The following is a 24,068-nucleotide window of genomic DNA, read 5'->3' as shown; positions in this document are numbered from 1 at the left end:
GTTGTTAACAGAGAGGAAAAGCTGCAATATCGTCTTGAAGCCTACAACTCTTAAGGGTTATGACAGACAGAGGGAGAGAAACTTTTTTTCTCCCGTCCCTGGATAGAGTGAAAGAACTGGATTTTGCACAAATTCTACCTCTTCATCCCTAAAGAGGGTAAAAGAAAAGTTGAGCCACCTATTATGCATTTTGTGGAAAAATGCGAATGTGTTTGGACTTGGCACATGTATTTACAATGATTGTATGCGTGAATTGGTATTTGAACAACAAAATTCCTGATTTGTTTGTGCAATCAGTGTATTATAAATTAGGCATGTAATCTCTGGTGCACACATCTAAGCATGCTCGTATCTCAAAATTAGGCTTCAAAGGATAATGTGCTGCATCCACAGTAATTTTTTCCAGGATTCCTCAGTTTGGCATAGTCAGAAACTGCATTAAGGGCTTGTCCAGACTGGGGGGGGAAATCGATCTTAGATACGCAACTTCAGCTACGTGAATAACGTAGCTGAAGTCGAATATCTAAGATCGGATTACTCACCCATCCAGACGGCGTGGGATCGATGTTCGCGGCTCTCCGTGTCGATTCCGGAACTCCGTTGGGGTTGATGGAGTTCCGGAATCGATATAAGCGCGCTCGGGGATCGATATATCGCGTCTAGATTAGATCCCCAAGCAATCAATTTTAACCCGCCGATACGGCGGGTAGTCTGGACGTGGCCTAAGAGGGGGACAGACTCAAACATACTGGCACATTCCATTCCTTGAAGATGATGTGAGGGGAGGAGGGGAGTTGGTCAATACAAACAAAGAAGATCAAGTCAACATTCTGTAATTATAGGCCAGGGGTCGGCAACCTTTCAGAAGTGGTGTGCTGAGTCTTCATTCATTCACTCTAATTTAAGGTTTTGCGTGCCGGTAATACATTTTAACGTTCTTAGATGGTGTCTTTCTATAAGTCTATAATATATAACTAAACGATTGTTGTATGTAAAGTAAATAAAGTTTTTAAAATGTTTAAGAAGCTTCATTTAAAATTAAATAAAATGCAGAGCCCTCCAGACCAGTGGCCAGGACCCAGGCAGTGTGAGTGACACTGAAAATCAGCTCGCGTGCCGCCTTCGGCACCCATGCTATAAGTTGCCTACCCCTGTTATAGGCCATGAGATTTAGCTCCAAAATATTAGGCCCCCACAATATTAATGGGGGGAATTTCAAAGCTGCTGAGCACCTCCAATCAGTGCTTAATTTGTAATGAAAGAGGTGCCGGGGCTTAAGCAATTAGTTGCTGTCTCTCAAGCAATTTTTTTACATTCATAACTGACACAGGAAGCCCAGAGGTGCCAGGGCTATGAACTGCCAAGACCAGAGGTGCCAGCGCTCAGCCTTGGCAAGCCCTGGCACAAATTAAGCACAGCCTGCAGCTCCCATTGCCTTCAGTGGGATTTGAAGATGATCAACTCATCTGAAAATTGGGACAAATATATGTTTAGGTACCTAAATTTAAATATAGGAACCTAATTTTAGGCACCCAATTTTTGATCCCACTGTTATAATAAGCTTTCCCTAGCTGTGTTGCTTCTTGCGGGTCTTTTATCTAAAAAGAGAAAGAAGAGGGGAGAGGTGTATGAAGTTAACCTGTGGCTAAGAGAAGAAGAGCTTTGCTGTGGATACTAGTTTCAACAAATATTTGTTGGTACACTTGCAGTTTGTTCTCTTACTCTAAGTGTAATATGCAGAATATGGTACAGAAGAAGATAGGTTTGCAATTTGGACTTTTATATAAATGAATTGAGAGGGTTTTTTTTGTTTTGTCAATATCTGGGTAATTTAGGACAGACCTAAAACACATAGAGTACTTTTTTCTTTTTTCAATTACATCAAATGGAAAAACTATATTTAAATCCAGAGTAGTTCTATTGCTGAGATGAAATGGTAATCCAGAAACTCTAACATCATTCCCACATATTAGATTTACACAATTTTTAGCACATCTGTGGTACTGCACAGCCCACCATTGGAACATCTGTTGTACACATTTCTTGGCAGTGCAAATTGATGAGATTACAAACAAGTATGAAGTAGCTCCAAACATTTAAGTGAACTGGAGCTACTGAAATAGAGCATTCACTTGTATTTAGTCAGGTAGGTTCTAGCATTTGTTTTAAACTTTTTCAGTACAGAAACATGCCAATGCTGGAAGATGAGACAAAAACCTAGGAACAATATATTCAGGTCAAAATTCAAAACAGGAGGATATATAATTCATGGACTCATAATACATGGGCAAAGTTCTTTAGTTGTTTCACTTTCTGAAGTGACTGTTCAATTCCACTTTTAAATTTGTAGTCTCTAATATATATATGAGAACTACTTGTCAAAATTGTCTATCATTGCTTTCAATAGTGATATTTATGAAAATAGCTCCTGCTCTTATGACTAGTATAAAGTGTTCAAACAAAACAAACATGGGCAGGGTGTGCACTGAGTCAGCCATATGCCATTTTAAAATGTTTTCGTTTCACCATTCTCAGCTGGTGTCTCAGACTTTTTTATTTCAAATTCAGGATGCAGAAGAAGAAACAGTGAAACTTAGGTAGGAGAAGAAATGAGAAGCCCAAGAGAAAACCTTCAGTTACTCACCTACACATACAATAATGCAGATGCAGTCTTGGGACATATGTTGAATAAACCTGTAAAGCAAAGTTATTTTGAAGATTATGTGAGCTAGAGATAATAGCCTCTGTCTGTCTCTGAACAGAATGATGAAAGCTGCTGTAATAAGCTTTGCTAGCTTCTTTACATTTGACAATTAAAAGCAGGTGAGTAGAATGACTAGTGTAATCAATTAGAAATATACCTCTACCCCAATATAACGCTGTCCTAGGGAGCCAAAAAATCTTACTGCGTTATAGGTGAAACCGCGTTATATTGAACTTGCTTTGATCCGCCGGAACGTGCAGCCCCGCCCCTCTGGAGTGCAGCTTTACCACGTTATATTCGAATTCGTGTTATATCGGGTCACGTTATATTGGGGTAGAGGTGTATAGTAGCAAAAATCATTTTGCGTTAGGCTTCATGGTTACCTAAAGCAAATGTAGTTACATTTTTTTCTCCTCCCTTCCTGGGCCCTTTGCTAACGTGAATAAGGTTGCTAAAAATAAACTGAACAGGGACTAATTTACAAAGGCCAGCAAACATGTATCAGATGGTAAAAAAATTTCAGGGACTATCAACCTTGGTTGGATTAGAATCAATGACTCAAGTGAAATGCTCCAGATCCTGCTTCCGTTGATTCTTTATATACATCTCAGAACAAATAAACATAGCTTGCAAAATTACATAGAAGTGTATTATGTGATGAGCTGTCCAGTTTTATAGTCTAACCTCAATTATCGAGGAACCATTAGCTAAATTCTCTGTGATCTTCTTTGTAGTATTCCACATGCTGTCAGCACATACTTCTTTATGGTATGGCATAAGTAGCCAACATTTTGATAACACCTGCCTTCAGTCTTTGCAGGTAGAAGATATCCCTTCTTTTTCCATCCATTTTATCCCTTTTTATTGTAAATTCAGATCTCAACATTTGAGACAAAATTCCCTGTTAAGGTCCAATTCAGACTGGAAGCAGGTGCATGTCTGGCTTTCACCCATTTATGCAAGTCTAAATTTGCCCCTAAATCTCTAATTACCTAGTCATAACAGGTGAAGTAGGATGACACTGAAGCATCTTCCCCTTCTTGGATTTTCAAACTTTACTCATCTCTAAATTCCCTTGACTTTCTTTTAATGGATTTCTTTCAGTCCTTAATTTTTGTGACTTTACAGTTGTAAATTATTTTTATGCTGGTTTGACCTAGTGACTTCACAGCGTGGTTACTGAAAACACTTCAGATTAATAAATACATTTAATGAAAATTGAATGTTAAATGACTTAGAGAGAAAAATAAATTATTTCTCTGAACTAATGCAACCATTAGTTCTTTCAAATAGCAGTACAATGTAGGAGTACTGTTTAGTACATTGGCAGCAGTGCCTGTGTCAGGCACTTTTCTTCTGTTATAAGTGACAATTACATATATTTAAATATAGCACCTTTTTATTCTAAAGGATTCCAAAGTGTAAACAATGTATAGACATAGATACATGTTAAAATGTCACCCACTGTTTAAATACCTATGCCGAATAGTGGCCCAGTGGGTGGTCCACTTCAGGTTTGCATGCACCTCTCGAACCCTTGATCAGAGATTTTCAGTTAGCAATGTCTGTTTGACTCATGCATGCGCCCTATGCCTCCTTGTGCCAGACATCAAGACTATATATGGGTGCTCAGGCAAACTGCCTTCAGTTCCTTCTTAGCTGCCTCAGCCTGAGACGGAGCCTTAGCATGCACTCTGCCTTGAGTGTGCCTTGGCTTTTATAATTCTCTCAGAATACTTAGTTAGCGTAGTTAGTTTTAGTGTTGTTATAGATAGTTACTAGAGCTAAATAGGGAGAGAATCATTTTCTCCTCTCTTTCACTATGGGGGATTTGTTTCTCCCAGCAGGCCATGCCTGACTCTCTAGGCCTCAAACACTGCCTCTCCTGCTGAGAGGCTTCTAAGTGCATCTGTTGCTTGGAGGAGTCTCACATCTCCCAGAAGTACAACTTCTGTTTAGCCATCAAGTCCAGGGTGAGGAAGAACAGGGAGGTTAAGCACTGGCTGTTTGTTATGAAGCGCTCCCTGTTACCAGCATCTGAGCCAAGTCAGGAGACTCCCCCTATACATCTGTCTCCAGATAGATCCAGCACCCTTTCTATCTCAGCGCAGCATTCCCTTAACACCAGGGAGACTTGGGAAGTGTTAGGGAAAGTTTCCAAAAAAAGAGGAGCATAGACTCTCACCTTAAGAGGCAAGCTGTGAAAAATATCAGGTGTCTGACAAGATCCACAGTCTCTGAAGCCTCGACTTCTCAGCCTGATGCCATTAAGTCGAAGGACTCCTCCTACAATATCAGCGGGACTGTGAAGTCCCACAGCTCCAATGGGACCTTGGTCCCGTGTTCAAGCAAGGAGGGCAGGAATAGACATCCAGGACGGGCACCTTCATGTTCGGCCCAGTTGTTGGTACCTAAGCATTCAGAACCTAGCATGCAATGGGGCCAAATACAATTGGCATCAACTTTGATACACCCACCAATGGTACCATTGGCGTCAGTGACCATGGACTTGGATACCATGTTGGTACCAGTCCCTTACTCGATACCTCAAGAATTAAGATATACAAGGGACCTCTGGATAACAGATGAGCCAGAGTCCCTTCTCCTCATGGGTACTGAGTGTGTCTCGATAGAGAGACCTTGATGTCTGGATTACTGCCCTCCTGTAGCGCAGGACTCACCGCCATTTTCTGTGGGGTCCCCCCTGCAATGGATGAGATAAAAGAAAATGAGGAAGACTGTCAGTCAGTGTCCTCTATTTATGTTCAGGGTTCTCTGACATACACCTTCAAGAATCCTTTGTCTGACAGTTACAGGAGGATCGTGCTTACTACCAAGGGTGGTGGAACTAACTCTGCATGCCACTAGCACTTCCATATGGACTCCCCTATAGCCGCATTGGGACCCCAGGGACTGATATCCTCTCATAGGGAGTCCAGAGTTGTTCAGCCCTATCCTTCTCCCCCTCCCCACCAAGCACAAGAGGAACATTTGAAGGGTGCCCTAGCCTCCTATTCCTCAAACACCTACCACTGCCCACCCTCCTTCCCCTCTGCTTTGGACTGTTCCTCAAGGGATGTTTAGGTGGAGAAGGAACTGAGGGCGTTCGCCCACATACCCCTATATAGTCTCGGTGTCCGGCTCAAGGAGGTATAAGATGCGTGCATAGGCCGAACAGACGCAGCTAACTGAAAATCTCTGATCGAGGACTTGAGAGGCGCCTGTGCACATGCAGTGGAGCACCCATAGGGGGACACATCTTGAAGATCCACAGTTACTGCACCAGCGGAGTAATCTTCTGGATAGGCCTGAACAGCTTTTTAACAGTGTATATAGGTCAGGAAGCGAAGGATACCAAATGCATGGGGAAATGAGAGATGGAATGTAGCTATTCAAAAAGGCATTTGGCCAGGCTATAGGGTTAATATCCTGAGGTTGCCAAGCCTACCCAGGATACTATGGTTACGGGACCAGATCATATCTACATAGTTAGCAATCTGACCACTAATGATCAGAACTTCTGGTTTTCATCTTATGTGGGAAAAGATACCTCTGGTGGTGCAATACACTCTACAATTCTATTGGATGATTGGTTCAGCGTTGTCTCAGAGTGATATGTGCCACCCATTGAATAGCCATAGCTACTTCCTGCAGCAGCATATGTTTGGCTAGGCCTGAAGCTGGATAACTAACAAAATCAACACGAGCTACATAAGAATACATATAAGCAAGATAATATAGACCATTTATTCTCTCCTACAAAACGTCAAGGCATATGAGTTGGCAATGACAACCTGAGCTGCTTTTTTTTTTTTTAATTTTTTTGTTTTGTTTTTTGGGGTTGTTGGTTGGTTGCTTTTTAAAAAAACCCACTGCATTTCAGAAATAACCTGCTCTATAGGCACATATGTCACATTCCTTGAAGAGCAAGGTACTGACCCCATGAAGTTAGAGTTAGTAATTAACTTTCTTTTAAAGCAGTTCTCTCTTAGGAAGATGTGATGGAAGCTGTGGAGTCTGGGGTTCTTGTGTGCAACAGAGGCCAGAATCGAAGTCTTTCCAAATGGAAAACAAAGCAATTATGATCTCTAATTTGCTATGTAAGAGACCTGCATGCCCCAAGATGTTGCTGCAACAGAGGAGAGAAACAGAGACAGACTTTCTATCTGTATCTGTAGCAGAATTATTATATGTTTCACTAAAATGACACAATTGCTTAAGATGAAAACATTTGGCATCTGTGCTCAGCTGCAGAAAATTAGCAAGTAAATGTCTCAGATGCTTTTCAGCTCATAGGAATGAATGGAGCTTAGACTACTAAAAAGAATACATTTGGGATACATTCAGTTATTGTCAGAATCATATAGTGTGTTGATTGATTAAACAACTGTGGACCGCATTATGGTGATATTCTTTAGTGACTGTTAAATTCTTTGCAAAGTCTTTAACTCTCCTAGCTATGAAGCAACAAAGCTGTATTATTTTCAGAGATACAATCTATTTATCAACACTTTCCCCATGCTTACTAAGCAGACACTGAATACGGCAGATATAAATTCAGAACTGATCTTTCTCTAAGCAGCATACACTGTGTTGTGATTAGGGTAGGAAAAATCTGAAAACCGTGATGTTAGGAGTGGAGGGGATTGTTCTCTGATAAATTGCTGGTGTTATTTACTCCAATCAGAAAGTGTTAATGGGTTTACTAATGTAAATCAACTGAAAACGTTAATCATTCTGGTCAGTTGTTTAAACAAAGCAAACTCCTGCCCATAGCAGATGTTCAGATAGCTTAATGCTAGAATGTTGCAGTTAATTTTTGGATAATACATGAAGCTAATGTGTTTTTTTTCCCCAAAAGTGTTCCTTTTTTTCTCTGCTTCATTCTAATAATGATGTTTTAATTACAAGTTTCACTCGTGATTAAAATTCTGTAGGGGGTTTCCCCCCTTATTCCCCACCTATGTTTTATTAACAGTAGCATGGTAGAGAGTTTGTGATTTAGGCTTTAAAAATGTACATTTCCACTTAAATGATACACACAAGGAAAAAATTTTGCTAGTGTATATGTATGTGCATATATGCCCTCTTAAACCAGTTATGTCTTCTTTCCCAGGTAATATGCATGTGTCGCTGGCTGAAGCCCTGGAGGTTCGGGGAGGGCCGCTGCAGGAAGAGGAAATATGGGCTGTATTGAATCAAAGTGCGGAAAGCCTTCAGGAGTTATTCAGAAAAGGTAACCTCTTGTGCCTTCGAAGTGGTAGCACATACGCTACTGGAGAAATGTTGAGAACAGGTTAAATATCTTTGCTTTAATGAAGTAAAAGCTTGAAGAAATGACAGTATGTTGGCTGCTAATCTGGAGCATCTGGAATGTTGTATAGTTCTTTAGGCATTAAACCACCCTGGGCAAACCTAAGGGCACTCTCTCTTCTCCCTGCAGCCACCTTCCTTTCCCCCTTGCAAATTTTTTACAAATGTAAATTAGGCTCAAAGGTCAGACTTAAGCTCGTCTCTGAAAGAGTACTTGTACCAATGTGGAGAAGTTGTATTTACATGCAGGGCCGGTGCAACCCATTAGGTGACCTAGGCGGTCATCTAGGGCACTAGCATTTGGGGGTGGCATTTTGGGTCCTTCAACGGTGACCGCCGCGGCCGGATCTTCAGCCGCCCCTGTCATCGGCATTTAGGTGGAGGGACCTGGGGCAAAGGGGTGCGGGGAGGGCCACCTGCAGCAAGTAAGGGGGGGTGCGGCATGCAGGGGAACCGCTCCCCGCTCCAGCTCACCTCTGCTCCGCCTCTTCCCCTGAGCACACTGCCCTGCTCTGCTTCTCTCCCTCCCAGGCTTGCCGCGCCAAACAGCTGACTGGCGCCACAAGCCTGGGAGGCGGGAGAAGTGGAGCGGCGATGGCATGCTCGGGGAGGAGGCGGAGCAGAGGTGAGCTGGGGCAGGGAGCTGCTGCACGGCTTCCCAGGCCAGGGTGAGCTGCTGCAGGGGCGGAGGGCCTCAAGACGAAGAGGGGGGGGAAAGCTGCCACAAGGCTTGGGAGGGGTGCAAGGTGGAAGTTTTGCCTAGGGCGCGAAACATCCTTGCACCTCCCCTGTTTACATGTGCTTTTTTTTTGTACATAAATCTGCACATACAGCTATATGTGTAATTCTACTCTGAGAAAATTGGACCCTACTTTGAAAATTCCTTATTTTTGCAACTGTCACAAATCTGCTCATGGTGGGACACCCTCTTTTAGACTGCATGGGGTGGGTGTACACATGAGTCCAATTACTCCATCCCAACCCCAATGGATACTGCAAGGCATCTTTTTAGCAGGCTGGTGCTCACCTTCTGGCAGGGCCTCTTCACTGTCTCGTCCCCTTTCTGTGTCTCTGATGCCACCAAACAGCCCTGAGTCAGCAAAAGGGGTTAAACAAAACAAAAGTAAAGAAAATCTTCCCACCAAGATATGGGCATCTCTTACTTCAGAGCAGTGATACTCAGACTGAGGCTTTGGAGCCACAAGTGGCTCTTTAATGTGTCTCCTGTGGCTCTTTGCTGCACATGATATTAAAACGCTGTGTGATTTAATCATTAACCAATCTAAGTTATTTACCAATCGGGATGCCTTTACTATGTTATTAACCAGTTGTAGAATACTTGGTCAGTCATTTTCCTGTGAGAATTACATATAAATGAAACAATGAATTCGTACGACTGTGATTCTTTTGGGTAATGTTGATCACTAATTTGGCTCCTGAACCATTGAGGTGTAAGTATCACTGCTTCAGAGGGATTGTCAATGTCCTGGGAGTATCAGTGTGCACTCATAATTCACTAGGCTCCAGTGCAAAGCTGCAGTTCTTTTTCCCCTTTGACTCGGGGTCTGCACCCTCCTTCTAGGAGTGCTGGGGCTCTGTAAGCTGTCAGTCCCCTCTCCAGGGCTGGAGAAGCTGAAAAGCCTATTCCCTTCCCAAGGTTTCCCTCCATCTGAGTAGAGTTCCTTCTTTTTAACTGTGCCTCCAATCCTGGCTTGATTTGTAGGTGCAGTGGGGCCCAGCCCAAAACAGTTCCGTAACACTATCTGTTCTAGGGAAGGGTTTATTTACACGGTCATAGCTACTTAATAAAGGCCCACTAAAATTTTGTTTTTTTCAAGCATATAATTCCAAACTGTCACTTCATGTTTTTTAACAGAAGTGTAAAATAAAACAAAGGAATTGCCATATGGTATCAGACTCATGTTTTGTCTAGGCTGCTGGCTGCAACAGTGGCCAGTACTGGTTGCTCAGATCATCTCACATTAGGGAGATGTGGGATTTTCCTGATCTCTAATATTTAGAGGTTGGTTTAAGCCCTGAAGCATGAGGTTTAATTTTCCTTCCAAAATTATTGTCAGTTAGGATAACTAGGGATATTATTGATATACATGTAAATATCCGATTCTTTTTAATCTTGCTAAATTCTTGGCCTCAATGACTTTCTGTGGTAATGAGTTCTACAGTCTAATTATGCGTTGTGTCAAACATATTTCCCTTTATCGGTTTGAATCTGCCATCTTTTAATTTAAATGAATGTGTTCTTGTTCTTGTGTTACATGGCAGGGAGGGCAGAAGTTTCTGTTCTACTTTCTTTATGCCATTCATTATTTTATATACTTTTATAATTCTTTCTTCCTGAGGCAAACTAGTGAATGCTTTTTCAGAAAGTGACTTGGACAAAAACAAACTGTGGGCCCGCTCTGATGACTAGTCCTGCTGGTTTCAATGGGGCTATTCATGTGAGTAAAGTTTTGTAGGATAAGGCCTTGTTGTAGCATTTTTTGGAAGGCTCAGATGAATCAGAAATTTCAGAGTTCAAAATGTGGGTCATCTATACTGGACAATAATTTTGTTTTAAAGGGTTACAAAGAAAGTTATGAAAAAACTTTTTCAGTTCACAAATGGGACAGCTTTTCAAATGTATTTAAAGAACTGGAATAAATCTTTCAAACCCATTAGGCTTTTAATCTTGCAGTAACAAGAGGCTTGTTAGCCAATTCTTTTGAAGTACGTAATGGGCAATAATCAGAAGAAATTACTGTGTAGTGACTCTAGGATTATTTTAGAACAAGCATGATTTTCATTTAAAGTGCTCCTATTAATTCCTACCGCACAATTATTTTGAGAGGTAAAAATTGCCTGTGGAAAATGATTTCAATTGAGTTCATCTGCAGTAATTGAGAGGAGATTTTCTGTTTGTTGTCCTAAAGTAGGGTTTTCCTTTCAAATTTTTTAATTTTTTTTTTAAAGACCACCACCACCAACAACCCAGCACAGTCAAAGCTGATTAATCAACGCTTAGTTTATTTGTATGTCTGTACTTGAAAGGTTTAATTAGGAATGTAGCCTGTAGTACGGTGATACTCAGACCTCAGTGGTTCAGGAGCCAAATTAGCGATCACCATCACCCAAAAGAACCACAGTAGTTTGAATTCATTGTTTCATTTACTATAGTACTATTCATATTTAAGCAGTATGAAGAGGAAAATATTTTCTTTTTAATGTATATTATTCTCACAGCAAATAAGTTAATATCTTAGTGCAAGTTGATAACTTAATTGGTTAATAGCATAGTAAAAGCATCCTGATTTTTAATAACTTAAGGCATGTCTAAACTTACCTCCGGAGTGATCGATCCAGCAGGGGTCAATCTATCACATTTAGTGAAGGCATGATAAATCAATCGCTGAGCGCTCTCCTGTCAACTCCAGTTCTCCACCGGAGCAAGAAGTGCAGGCGGAGTCAAGGGGGGGGGGCATCAGCAGTCGACCTACCACAGTGAAGAAACTGCGGTAAGTAGATCTAAGTACGTCGACTTCAGCTACGTTATTCACGTAGCTGAAGTTGCATAACTTAGATCGATTCTCCCCCGCTCCTCCCAGTGTAAACCAGGTGACAGATTAGTTAATAATTAAATCACAGTGTTTTAATATCATCTGTTTCAAAGAGCTGTAGGAGATGCATTAAACAACCACTTGTGGCTCGAGAGCAGCAGTCTGAGTATCCCAGATGTAGTTACTGTGAAGGATTTTACTAGCCCAGGTCTAGTTGAGTTTGTTGATTTTTTATATATATACTATCTTGATAACATAAAGGTTTAAGAAAACACTAATCTCAACCTTCTGCCCTCACACACTAGCTGTTTTTGAGGGTTGTACATCTGTTATATTCTTTGGAGCCTCAGTTCTTCTCTTTGTGCTCCCCACAACCTCTGTACGTGAGTGATCTTGAAATGCAACCTTTCAGCTCAGACCCCTTATGGCGTTCCATTGAATTTGAAGTTACTGTTATGTAGCACACTGTGTTATCTGACATACTATTGTTATTTCCTATTCTAAATATATATTGTGTATTCCATTTTTAATTATTACTGGAAATGCAGGGAGGTAGCTATTACTAGATATTGACTCTTCTATGGCAAATGCTGTGTGTGTGTGTGTGGTCTTGAGGATTTTTGGTGGGAGAAGATTACAGGAAGTTGATATCATTCAGAAATGCTTAGATTCAAATGTTCTGTTTCCATACACTGGTGATTATTAAGCTGACAAATCTATTTATAAAAAGCCTTATTTATAGCACCATGAGAGACACCTGTCTTACACTTGAGATTGACCACCAGTTGATTAAAAACATAGTTAATATAAATGAATGGGAATCAGCAGTAACTCCACAAGCATAACAAAAACCAAATAGAGTATTGTGCAGATCAAATGCACTCACCCCCACTAAATGCAACCTCTCAAACAGTATTTCCCACCCCAAAAGCTCCTTTAAAGAGATTAGCTGTGCAATGTGCCCTGAATGTCGGCAGATTTGGGCTAGCGAGGGGCTGGAGGGAGCACATTCTGAAGGAAAGGGACTCTTACAGACCTGCAAGTATTCCCATGCTCTGTTACAAAGAGAATTCCATCTCCACAGACAGCAGCTGTGGAAATCAAACCATTTAGCTCTTTAGAGGTCACAATCAACACCTGAAGTTTGACCTGAAACAAACCATTTCACGTAGTTTCAGTTCACTTTTTAAAATAAAATAAATAAATAAAAAAGACTAGATTCACCAACTGGCAAGAGGAGGAGCGGGTGGTGCTGCTGCCCCCATCACCACCTTCCTTATAAGCCGTAGCCCAGTGGTTTGGCCTCCCATCTGGGATGTACGAGGCCCTGTCATAAACAGATAGCTAAGGGTTAATGTCTCTTTCACCTGAAACACCTGACCAGAGAACCAATCAGGAAACCGGATTTTTTCAACCTTGGGTGGAGGGAAGTGTGTCTCGGAGTCTTTTGTCTGCCTGCCTGCTTCTCTGAGCTTTGGAGAAGTACTTTCTACTTTCTAGTCTTCTGTTTCTAAGAGTAAGGACAAAGAGATCAGATAGTAAGTTATATGGTTTCTTTTCTTTGGTATTTGCATGAATATAAGTGCTGGGTGCTTTGATTTGTATTCTTTTTGAATAAGGCTGTTTATTCAATATTCTTTTAAGCAATTGACCCTGTGTTGTATCATCTTAATACAGAGAGAACATTTGTATTTTTTCTTTCTTTTTTATATAAAGTTTTCTTTTAAGACCGGTTGGAGTTTTTCTTTACTTCAGGGAAATTAAGTCTGTACTCACCAGGGAATTGGTGGGAGGAAGAAATCAAGGGGAGAGCTGTGTGTTGGATTGCTAGCCTGATTTTGCATTTCCTCTGGGTGAAGAGGAAAGTGCTTTTGTTCCAGGATTGGGAACGGAGAGGGGGACTCACTCTGCGTAGTTTCACAGAGCTTGTGTCTGTGTATCTCTCCAGGAGCACCTGGAGGGGGGAAGGGAATCAGGATTATTTCCCTTTGTTGTGAGACTCAAGGGATTTGGGTCTTGTGGTCCCCAGGGAAGGTTTTTCAGGGGGACCAGAGTGCCCCAAAACACTCTAATTTTTTGGGTGGTGGCAGCAGTACCAGGTCCAAGCTGGTAACTAAGCTTGGAGGTTTTCATGCTAACCCCCAAATTTTGGACGCTAAGGTCCAGAATCTGGGAATAAGGTTATGTCAGGCCCAGATTCAGTTCTCCCCTATGCCTGATCTGGAAAGGGCATGTGAAATTTGTGCCATATTCACACATGGTTTTGTGGTGACCAAAACTGCATTTTTTTCAAATAAAAGATTTGTCCAAAAAAATTTACCCAGCTATAATGATCATGCAATGACATACAACCCTAAACTAACCAGGCTCCGAGGTTGACCATATTAGAGACACACTGTCATAGGTCGACCCTGCCTGGAGCGCCTTTCTGCAACATGACATATGAACCTGCCTCAGTTTCCCTCTTTTAGAGTCCCCAAAAATAGTCCGAATAGTCTTTCTGAGTACAAAGAGTGCTTGTGGGATTAATTTATTACAAAAGAAACCCCTGTGCACATAAGCCATAATAAATCAAGTCCCCAAACCATAGTCCAGACAGTATATCCAGTAAAGCCACAGCATCCGTCTCCATGCCCTAGCTATCTGATATGACCCTGTAGTCTCTCACCATGCTGCACTCCTAGCCTCAGTCCTCTCTGGCCCTCTACTTCAGCACTATAGCTCCAAGGGCCAGCAGCCATCTCTCTCTACTTCTCTTAGCCTTCAGCTCTCTCTCACCTTCTCTGGCCAGGCCCTTTTCAGCCTCTCGGCACTGGCTTTGCATCAGGAAAGTCAGCCAAGTAACCCCATCACTGGATCCCTAGCTCTCAGCCCTTTTCAGTCTTCTGGCTTTGGCTCATGAAAGACAATAGGCCAACCTCTCTGCTGGCTTCCGGATAATTCCTCCCTCTTTCCCGGGAGGATCTTCAGAGAGCTTTCCTCAGAGACCTTCTTCAGTCTCCTCTTTCCAAGTCTCTCTCCTGGCAAGGAAGAGAAATCCAGTGATTCTTCCTGATAGCCCCAGCTGCTGCCCTGCCTTCTTAACTGGCCAAACAGGATGTACCTGCTCTGGCACAGGGGAGCTGGACTTTCTTCATTTACAGGGGCCAGCCATCCTGAAACACGCTCCTTAAGAGTAACATCTTTCAGTTATTTACCCTCAAATCACAAAACATCACCTCTGTTTTACCTGGATTGAACCAGAAGCATGCCTCAATCTCATCCATTCTTGACTGTATTGTCTGGGTCAGAAGAGAGAGAAAAATCTAACAGTTGACTCTCACCGGGATACTGAAGACACCGGCCTTTCACTTTTCTAACAGCTTTGGGGTATATATGTTGAACAAGGGAGAGGACAGAATAGAATCCAGCAGAGTTCCAAATGAGAATGTCATCGGAGTAGAAGCATGTGCCCAAACCCAACCTTTTGGGATTTCCATTAGTTCCTTCCAAGGTTCTCAGGCACATGAGCAATACCTCATAATCAACAGTACCAAAGGCAGCCAATTGTCGGCAGGCGTTGAACAATCACTATTGTAACATGGCTAATTTCAGAAATTATTTTTTCCATGTAATGGAAGAAGATTGGCCCAAACAAACTACTACTATGAATTTGATAACTTCTTTACTTCCGAAAGTCTTGACTGTTTTCAATGTAGCCTTCTGCATTTTTTATGTTTGAGCCCAGAACCATATGCCCACTCAAGTTTTAAATAAAAAACAAAGATGAAATTACTTCTTATATTGTTTACCATAGGTGAATTACAGTGTGAATAATTCAATAGCCTGTGTGTGTGTATATATAGATATAGATACATGTACATTATTGTGCCTACCCTTATTTACAATTCTAGCAGATGACAGAATCATTAAATCCTAGAACTCTAGGGCTGGAAGTGACCATGAGAGTTCAACTAGTTCATTACCCCATCTACCCACACTGGGGCAGGATTAAGTACACCTAGACCCTCCCTGATAGGTGTATATCTAACCTGTTCTTAAAACTTTCAGTGATGGGGCTCCACAACCTCCCTAGGTAACCTATTCCAGTGCTTAAATATCTTTGTAGTTAGAAAGCTTTTGCCAATTCCTAACTTAAATCTCTTGCTACAAATTAAGCTTATTACTTCTTGTCTTCTCACTGGATATGGAGAATAATTGATCACCATCCCCTTTATAACAACCTTATATGTTATTTGAAGACTACTACTATATCTTTAAATACTATGTCTACTTATGTAGACTAAATGTGCCCAATTCTTTCAACCTTTCCTTATAAGTCCTGTTTTCTAAACCTCTTGCTGCTCTCCTATGGCTGTCTCCATTTTCCAATTAAAGGCACTTAATAAATTGTTTCCATAGCTAATCAGTAATGAAAAAATGGTTTGGAATGTCCTATCACTGAAAGACAAATTTAAAAAAATCAGCTCTGGACATTGAATTGGCTGCATGTTGTATGATAAGTTATTAAGTGGAGGAGAAAATCAGGCAATCTGGTATTGCTAGTTAGAGTAGGGATAATATTTAGATTAATCTGTAGATAGATTTGAAAAAGATGATCCTAGACCTCCTCCTACTTAATTACCAGCAACAATAAATTGTTGTTTAGAGGGTGTTTCAGCTGTTTCAGACATGCTGGATCATGCACCCTGTACTCCATGAGGTCAGAAGTAACAAGGCTTTCAGGTGCAATATCTTTGGTGTGTGTCTGTAGAAATGAAAAGAGCATGTCATGTTTTTTGTTGCCAAGAAAAAATAAACCAGAAATCACCTGCTTCAACTAGATAATTTGTGAATAATCACCAAAATTAAAGGTAAAAAGGACCTAATATGTCACCTGGTCCAATCCTATATCAAGGTTTGTATGGTGGGGACAGAAAAACGTGGATCAGGTGCAAAAAATGGGGAGCTGAGGTGAAACAGACAACCAGTAGGACCAGGCAAAGTCGAATGAGTTAAAAATAATACCAGAGTGGAGTGGAGAGAGACCAGGCCAGCTTGCAAATTGTGGCTGTATGGAAGAAAGAGCATGTACGTGCATGCACTGCAATATTACAAAACATTGGTGGTGGGGAAGTAGTAATTATGTTTTTCTAGGACCTGATACTCCTAGCTGAAGTCATAGTCATAGTATTAAAAGTACTAGCAGACCCCTAATAAAAAAAAACTCCTTCCCTGTCTCTCCACTACTCTGAAAAGGGAGTTAACTGCAACAGGTCACAGTGTACGCTCCCGCCTTGTGCTGTTGTAACTATGTTGCTGGTGTGTTGGGGGTACGGAGACAGGGATCTCCCTGCCCCTCTCCTTTCCTATCCACCTGAACAAGGAGAGGATGTAGTAGTTCTGCAGAGCCTGTTTCTGTCTATGCACAGGAAACAGTGGTATGGTGCACCATCTACTCCCTTCTGCTGGATTGCAGAATGGGGCATAATCTGGCCCTGTCTAAAGACTTGTAGGTCCCCTTCCTGACCTCCCACAACCTGGCCTTGGCATACCCTTAAAAAATGGTGCCATCCATAGAACAGGGCATTGAGAAAGATGAATATTATGAAACTGTTACATGGAGAGGCTTTTCTCTGTTTTTACTGTTTGCTAATGATCACACAGAAAAAGGTGGGGACGGGTGAAACAAAATAAAGTTGTATCTGATAAAATTTATAGTCATAAAAGGGACACTTTATGGAGGGATTGAAGAGAGAAAGAGTGTGTGTGTGTGTGTGTGTGTGTGTGTGTGTGTGTGTGTGTGTGTGTGTGTGTGTGTGTGTGTGTGTGTGTGTGTACCTTGCATTTGTATTGCATACTGTTTACCTGAATAATCTCCGTGGTTTTATTGCCTTTAAAACCAGTTCTCTCTCTCTTTTTTTAAACTGAACTACACTGTTTATCTGCTCTCACAAGTGTTTTGTTACCAAGCTGCATAGTTCTGGAATTAGCTCAGAAGGCTGGCAACTATAGCACAGTAAAGACCAGTGGACACATAATTGATCAGAAGCCATACCAAAAATTCCAGTGGTTTTGAAAGGATTATTTGGAGATGGTTCTTGTAAAGATTATTCCTGTATTTTGGTTAAAAGGAAGGAACCTCTCAGAGGATGTTTCCCTTATTGCTGTTAAGAGTTCTTCTGGAGAAACAAAACAAGAAGAACTTCGGAGCAGGCATGAAGAAGCTTAATAATTAGTGAAAGATTTTTTCGCCCTCTCCCTGACCTCGGGAGACGCTCCTATGCCTCTAGGACAGTGATTCTCAAACTTTTGTACTGGTGACCCCCTTCCCATAGCAAGCCTCTGCGTGCGACTGCCCCTCCCGCCTTATAAATTAAAAACTCTTCTTAAAATACTTAACAGTATTATAAATGTTGGAGGCGAAGCAGGGTTTAGGATGGAGGCTGACAGCTCACGACCCCCCCATGTAATAACCTTATGACCCCCTGAGGGGTCCCGACCCCCAGTTTGAGAACTCCTGCTCTAGGAAAAGGTCATTCACTTTCTTTGTTCCTGGCTTAATGACTATGTTGTTTTAAATTACTTTTGTTGATATTCTGCTTTAGAAGCTCCCAGTCAGTTACCTTCCCTATGTTTCTGGAAATAAATGTCCAGCCTGAAATGAAAAGGAAGAAAAGAAAAAGGTCAGAGGACATATTTTTATTCCTATGTCTAAATTGGTCGAACTACATTAATTTGTAGATTGAAATGAAGCCTGTCAGTGCTCTAGGACCAAATCCTGGTCCCAGAGTATAACCGAGGCAGCAAGGGTGTGTGCTGAAGAACTCTTTAGGGGTTGGCAGAACAAGGAATCCACTTGGTGGTCTGTACTGTGGCCTCAGGACTGCTATAACCCCCAAGTCCATATATCCTCCCATATACAATAAATGAGTGTGCAGTGGAGAGGAGAACTGGTATAATCAGGATCCGCTTGCCCCACACACTTCATAACACCCTCTTTGTGCTTGGGGCACAAGTTGCACCTATGGATCATAGTTCCATGGCCATATCCCTGGTCACATCCCCCTACATGGGGTCTTGGGCATCCTATCTGCAGTCTCTCTTTTGCTGAGCAGAACAGTATTGATTCTGCTGGAGTGAGTGTCCTGCAGAGCAGGCAGCAGGATTTACTGACTGATAATAAGCATTGCATTTGTATTGCTCCTGAATTCCCCTTTATTTCAAGTAGTGAGTATAGGGAATATATCATTATTCCATTAATATAAATTGGTGTTCAGAATTATTTTTGCCTTAATTCGAAGTATAGTAATTTGGAATATCAGAGTTTGAATTCCCAACGAGTAGTCCTTATACAGTAATAGCTGTATACTACATATGTTCATATGATAAACTTGAAACCTTTATTTTTGTAATGTAGCACATATATGGGAGCCTTAAGCTGTATATATATTCGTAAGCACCCATACTGTCTTCATGCCATAGTAGATGGTAAAAAGAGAATGTTTATTTGTCTTTTCCCCAAAGATAGAACCCCACCAGGCTAACCAAATCATAAACACACAGAAGAAAGTTCTGAGATATTTTGTCAAGTGTTTGAATAAAAAGCTACAAAAACTGCTTCCACTTCTCTATGGTCTCCCAGCGATGGCACATCACGCACATTTACATGTTATCAGGAACTGCTAGTGGAATAATATTTTAAATGAGAAATACCCATGGAAGTCATATTTCCTAATTCATGTAAGTATATTTTTTTGGAATACTTGCACAGAATACTTCCGATGAAGGAATCTGCCATACTTTACATGTTAAATCCCAGGTGTCAAAGGTTTGTAAATTATTCAATGATCCTGGGATGAGCATTTTTTGCTATATGTTTTCAGCTAAATTTTTTCAGTCTTTAAAACTTTGTTTTTCCATTATAACAATTAAAAAAAAAGTTTGTTTATCCACAGTTAGTTGGCATCTAGTTCACAATGAAGAATATTTTCTTCAAGGCATCTGAAGAAAAGTGTTTTTACAAGCATGTCTTCTAATTCAGAAATATGAGCAGGGTGTCTGTGCAAGCTTTTCTTCAAAAGGATTTTTAATATATGGGTTCAGTTACATGACAGGCAGTAATTACTTTGAAGAAGGCCTTGAGGTTTATTGAGTAAATGATCTGGGTTTTTTAAAGTCTGTAAATGCATATTTAAAGGATAGCTTTTACAATACCAAATCACAATATGTTTCTAAAGCAGTTGTACAAAATTGATGTATCACCTTCTATGTTTTTTTAAAAAGAAAAGTTTTAGTGTTGCTGTCCAACACACGTTATTTGTGCTATCTGTAGTTTTAATTGAAGCTTGAAAAATCCACTCACCCAGAACACCTACTTAGCTTTCATGAGTGAGTCCTATTAGCTTCTTCAGAATTTGACTTGATTTAAAACAAAAATTCCAGTTCTTCTGGTTGTGAAAATGGTCTTCCAGATATGAATATAGTGTAAACCAATGCAGTGGTGGCTCTCAAAATGTCCAGAGAATATCAGAGCCTTTACTGGTGCTCTTTGCTTTGCAAAACAGCGGTGGAATTAAATTAAATACTCCAGTTTTGCTCCTGGTATTCAGAAACCTATGGGAATCGTGGTCCATTGGATAGAAGACTAGCCTGATAGCCAAAAGATGTGGGTTTTATTCCAAGCATAGTCACTGACCTGCTCTGTTAAAGTAAGTGATTCATCCCACATTTCTGTATATTAGTTTCTGGCTGTAGAATGGGAATAGTGAGGTTTGTAAAAGGTGTTGAGATCTGTGGATGAGAAGCAATCTGTTAAGAGCTAATTGTTTCTTTATTATAATTACCATAACGGATTTAGTGCAGGACTCAGATGAATGTTTCTTGGCACACGCAGTGCCCTAATGGCATGACTCTTGCCACAGAGAGGGGACCCCGAGTCAAGAAGTATTTCAAAGAGGAAGTTGGATGTTTGTCCTGCCTTTCGCAACATGAAAGTGTTAGTGTAACAGGAACACCAGTAGTAGGAATTGAGCTGCCTATGCGTTTTCTTCTAACCGTAAACAAGTGTTTTTTCATTTAATTATTTTGTCCCTGCTATTGTTTCCCTGGGGATATTTCCTCTTTGTTCTAGCTCACCAATAAGCAGACAGTGAGGCCAGGTAAAATCAGGGGAAGAAAGATGGCCAGTGACAACAGTGAGTAGGGTGACTTGCAGCAAGTAACATCAGGGGGGAAAAACACACTTCTGACTTTCTCCCAGAGCTACTTCCTGAGACAGGGGTCCTTCCCATGTTGAAGAAGCCATTGCCTTTGGGGATTGTGTGGGGGTGTACCAAGAAATGATCTTCCTACTAGCATAGTAACTGTTACGTCATTTTAGTAGCTCATGAAACTGCCAAGAACTGGATCAATTTCAAGCTGCACCTAGGGGCTGGTTGGGAAACCTAAGAGAGGCAGCAGAGGAAGGCCCTGGATGTATTCACTGTGGAAGTGAACTTAAAAAACACAACCTGGAACTTGGAAGAGGAGTAGATTCATACCCCACGCTTGGAGCACACAGAAAGTTCTGTAGTGCAAGGATGACAAAGTATGTGCACCTTCCAGCAGCCAGAGAGCTTGAAGGGTTGAGTGGGGGGTTTAATTTGATCAGGCATCTTTTACCCTGAGTAGGGTCAAGAGACAATACTCTGGCAACACCTCAAGCACCGTTCACTTCTTACCAGCTTGAGAAAGAAGACATGGGGACTTAGCTTTTCACATGAATATTGCCCCTGTACAGTTGCACCTTTCATCTTAGTTGGATCCCCTGGCTCTTAGGAGTCAGGTATAATTTTTCAAGGTCTATATAGATAGATGGGTGGGTGCAGACAGAGAGTTGTGAGGAGAAACTGATATGATAAGTTAGAAAAGAAGTAGGGGTATTGAGAAAGTAAGAGACATCGGGAGTCCAGACAGAAAACATACGAGAAGAGGTAGAGAAAGAGTTATAAGGGAATAGAGGGAGTGTGAAAAAAAGAGGAAATGGCTGCTGAAGGTCATGATGTACACCATGATGTATTAAAGGAAAGAAAAGATACACAAAGTGAAGAGAAGACAGGAAGAAAAAGAAGACAAAACAAAAGCAAAAGAGGTATGTCTACACTGGACTTGGAGTTGTTACTTACAGCTTGGATAAGATACATTCACAGTAGCTCTGATTATCCTAGCATGCTAAAAACACAAGTGTAGCTGAAGGGACATGAGCAGCAAGAGGGGTTAGCTGCCCTGAATTCTTACTTACAGGTTCAGATGGGGTTGTGATCTGCCTAGCCTGGTCTTCCACTTGCGCCGCCAGGGCTATGCTTCTGTTTGTAGCATATTAGCTTAATCAGAGCTAGCATGGGTATGCCTAGCTAAGCTGGAAATTACACCTGTAGCTCCAGCCTAGACATACCCCTACTAAATACCTTTTAAAAATGTATTAAACAGATGACCAACTGTCTGTATTGCAATGAAATATAAGAAACAGTAAACAGTGACTAACTGTTTATTCTGTAAAATTGAGGAGTATGGCAGTGTGTGTGGTAGGAAAGATTTTTTATTTATTTATATATTTTTGTCCTGAAATAATAAACTGAGTCTTTGGGGGAGGTGTCCAATAAATATTTCAAGCCATCGTAAAAATAGGACTTTCTCTGACTCCAGGCCTAATTCATTGCCTTTATTGGAGTTACAATGAAGATAAATTTTGATCCCCTATTTTCAGCTCACGGGGTGTGTTTGTGTAAAAATCCTTGTGGTACAGAAAGGTAATTTATAGATGGAGTCTAGCCATAACTCTAAGTTTCCTTACTTGTTTGAGCCAGACCCTTAACATTGCTTTAAAATATTTGGGTTTTGCGGTTTTAATATGAATTAAAAAAATTTTTTTTTCCAAATCCCGTAATTAACTGCAGTGTGTGTTTTGGAAGAGTGACAGCAATAAACTTTAGAAATAAAGTTGCCTTAATTTATTATATAACATACCTTTTTCATATTTCAAGATAATTAAGAGAATTCTTCCATCTCTGTGTTTGTTGATTTAGGTCCTGAGCCTCCAGCCATTGCAGTAAATTAGAGTTTTCTAGCTGGCTTAAGAAGGGAGCATGATAAGACTCTTAATACAGTAAAAATTAAATGAAGAAGGGTCTGACCAAATAGATTTTTTAAGATTCACTTTTCAGTTGATTGGAGTGACTTTTGGTTATTTTGGTCAAATGTGGTGTCTCCTCAACTTCTTGCTGGTGGTTTTTTTGTTTATTTGTTTGGGATTTTTTTTTGGGGGGTAGGGGTGTTTTGGTTTTGGTTTTTGGTAGCTCTCCTGTTGTATCTTCCGAAGTTTATGACTGCAATTCTGCATAATGAGAAAGCTTTCTGAATACTGGAATGGGAATGTTGGTTTTAAATAGGCTATGTGAATAGAAGGCATATGTAAAAGTAAAATGTTTCTTACTATGAGTTTATGGAGGCTTGGTGCCCTGATCTTGGTTGAGTCCTCTAGGTGCTACTCAAATGAAAATAATAATAAATCAATTGATTACTCTTTGGTGGTAGACAGAAAGTTTCCCAATGTGAAGTGTGTCTACAACCAGGAATCGCTAGCATAGAAAGGTGTCTTACGTGGGAAGGGAATTGATTTCCATGGAAGTCCATTGCAGTCAAAGGCTGCAGAAATGGGCCAAATACATGAAGTCTGTAGGTTTGGAATTCTCTTCCCACCCATATATACATCACTATTTATGCAGCTTAATAAATGGAAATTCAGTTGATAATTTGTTTTACAGCTTGATAAAATGCGTGTATTACGGCCTTTCAAACACTTAAATACACATTAGAGATACTTTTCAAACTATGTTATAGAAGAGCAGCCTTAATTTCATTTGACACAAATTGAGGTGACATCAGTGTGTTTAATTCATTTTCTTTTAAACTCTTGCACAAGTTATTCAGATATTTCTCATACAAATTTTGCTTTTCTTCAGTCTTGCTTACACCAATCTACAGTTGATGGATTAGTCCGTCCCATTACACTAATGGCAGGTAAAAACAATAAAGTTACTCCATTTCAGATCTTTGAGTAGAATTTATTTACCCCAAGACTGGGAAAGCACAAAACAGGCATAACTAGTTAGCACTTCAAGACTGGTCTCTTTCTCCCTATATTGTTCATTCCCACCCACCTGCAGGGAACCACATTTCCTTAGGACTTTCAGTACCATCTTAAACATGAAAGAGGGCCAGTAAGTTTCTCATATCTCAAGCCAAGAAGCATCAACTGATCACTGTTGTATGGAACCACAATTTTTGCTCTCCTGCTATATGCCCTGCGATGAAAGTGATTCGTTCAGACTTATTGGAGCCTTTACACTCTGATCTTCTGTAAGGGAGAGAGATAGGTCAGTGGTTTGAGCATTGCCCTGCTAAAGCCAGGGTTGTGAGTTCAGTTCTTGTGGAAGCCATCTAGGGAACTGGGGTAAAAATCTATCTGGGGATTGGTC

At 40.8% G+C, this 24,068-nt stretch overlaps 1 protein-coding gene across 8 annotated transcripts in view; it reads left to right on the top strand.

Moving 5' to 3' along the window:
- Window positions 1–24,068, top strand: part of PTPN13 (protein tyrosine phosphatase non-receptor type 13) — a 186,066-nt gene that overhangs the window by 32,917 nt on the left and 129,081 nt on the right. For all 8 annotated transcript variants that reach the window (XM_030564946.1, XM_030564949.1, XM_030564942.1 and 5 more), the window contains exon 2: window positions 7,821–7,940. In XM_030564946.1, coding sequence (XP_030420806.1) covers window positions 7,826–7,940 — 115 coding nt within the window. In that variant the 5' untranslated portion in view covers window positions 7,821–7,825. The remainder of the gene's footprint in view (window positions 1–7,820; window positions 7,941–24,068) is intronic.

The sequence above is a fragment of the Gopherus evgoodei genome, chromosome 5 (genome assembly GCF_007399415.2).
Source record: "Gopherus evgoodei ecotype Sinaloan lineage chromosome 5, rGopEvg1_v1.p, whole genome shotgun sequence".
NCBI classification, from domain to species: domain Eukaryota; kingdom Metazoa; phylum Chordata; order Testudines; family Testudinidae; genus Gopherus; species Gopherus evgoodei.
The sequence above is the reverse complement of the archived record's forward strand: the minus strand, read 5'-3'. Positions and strand labels throughout refer to the sequence as shown.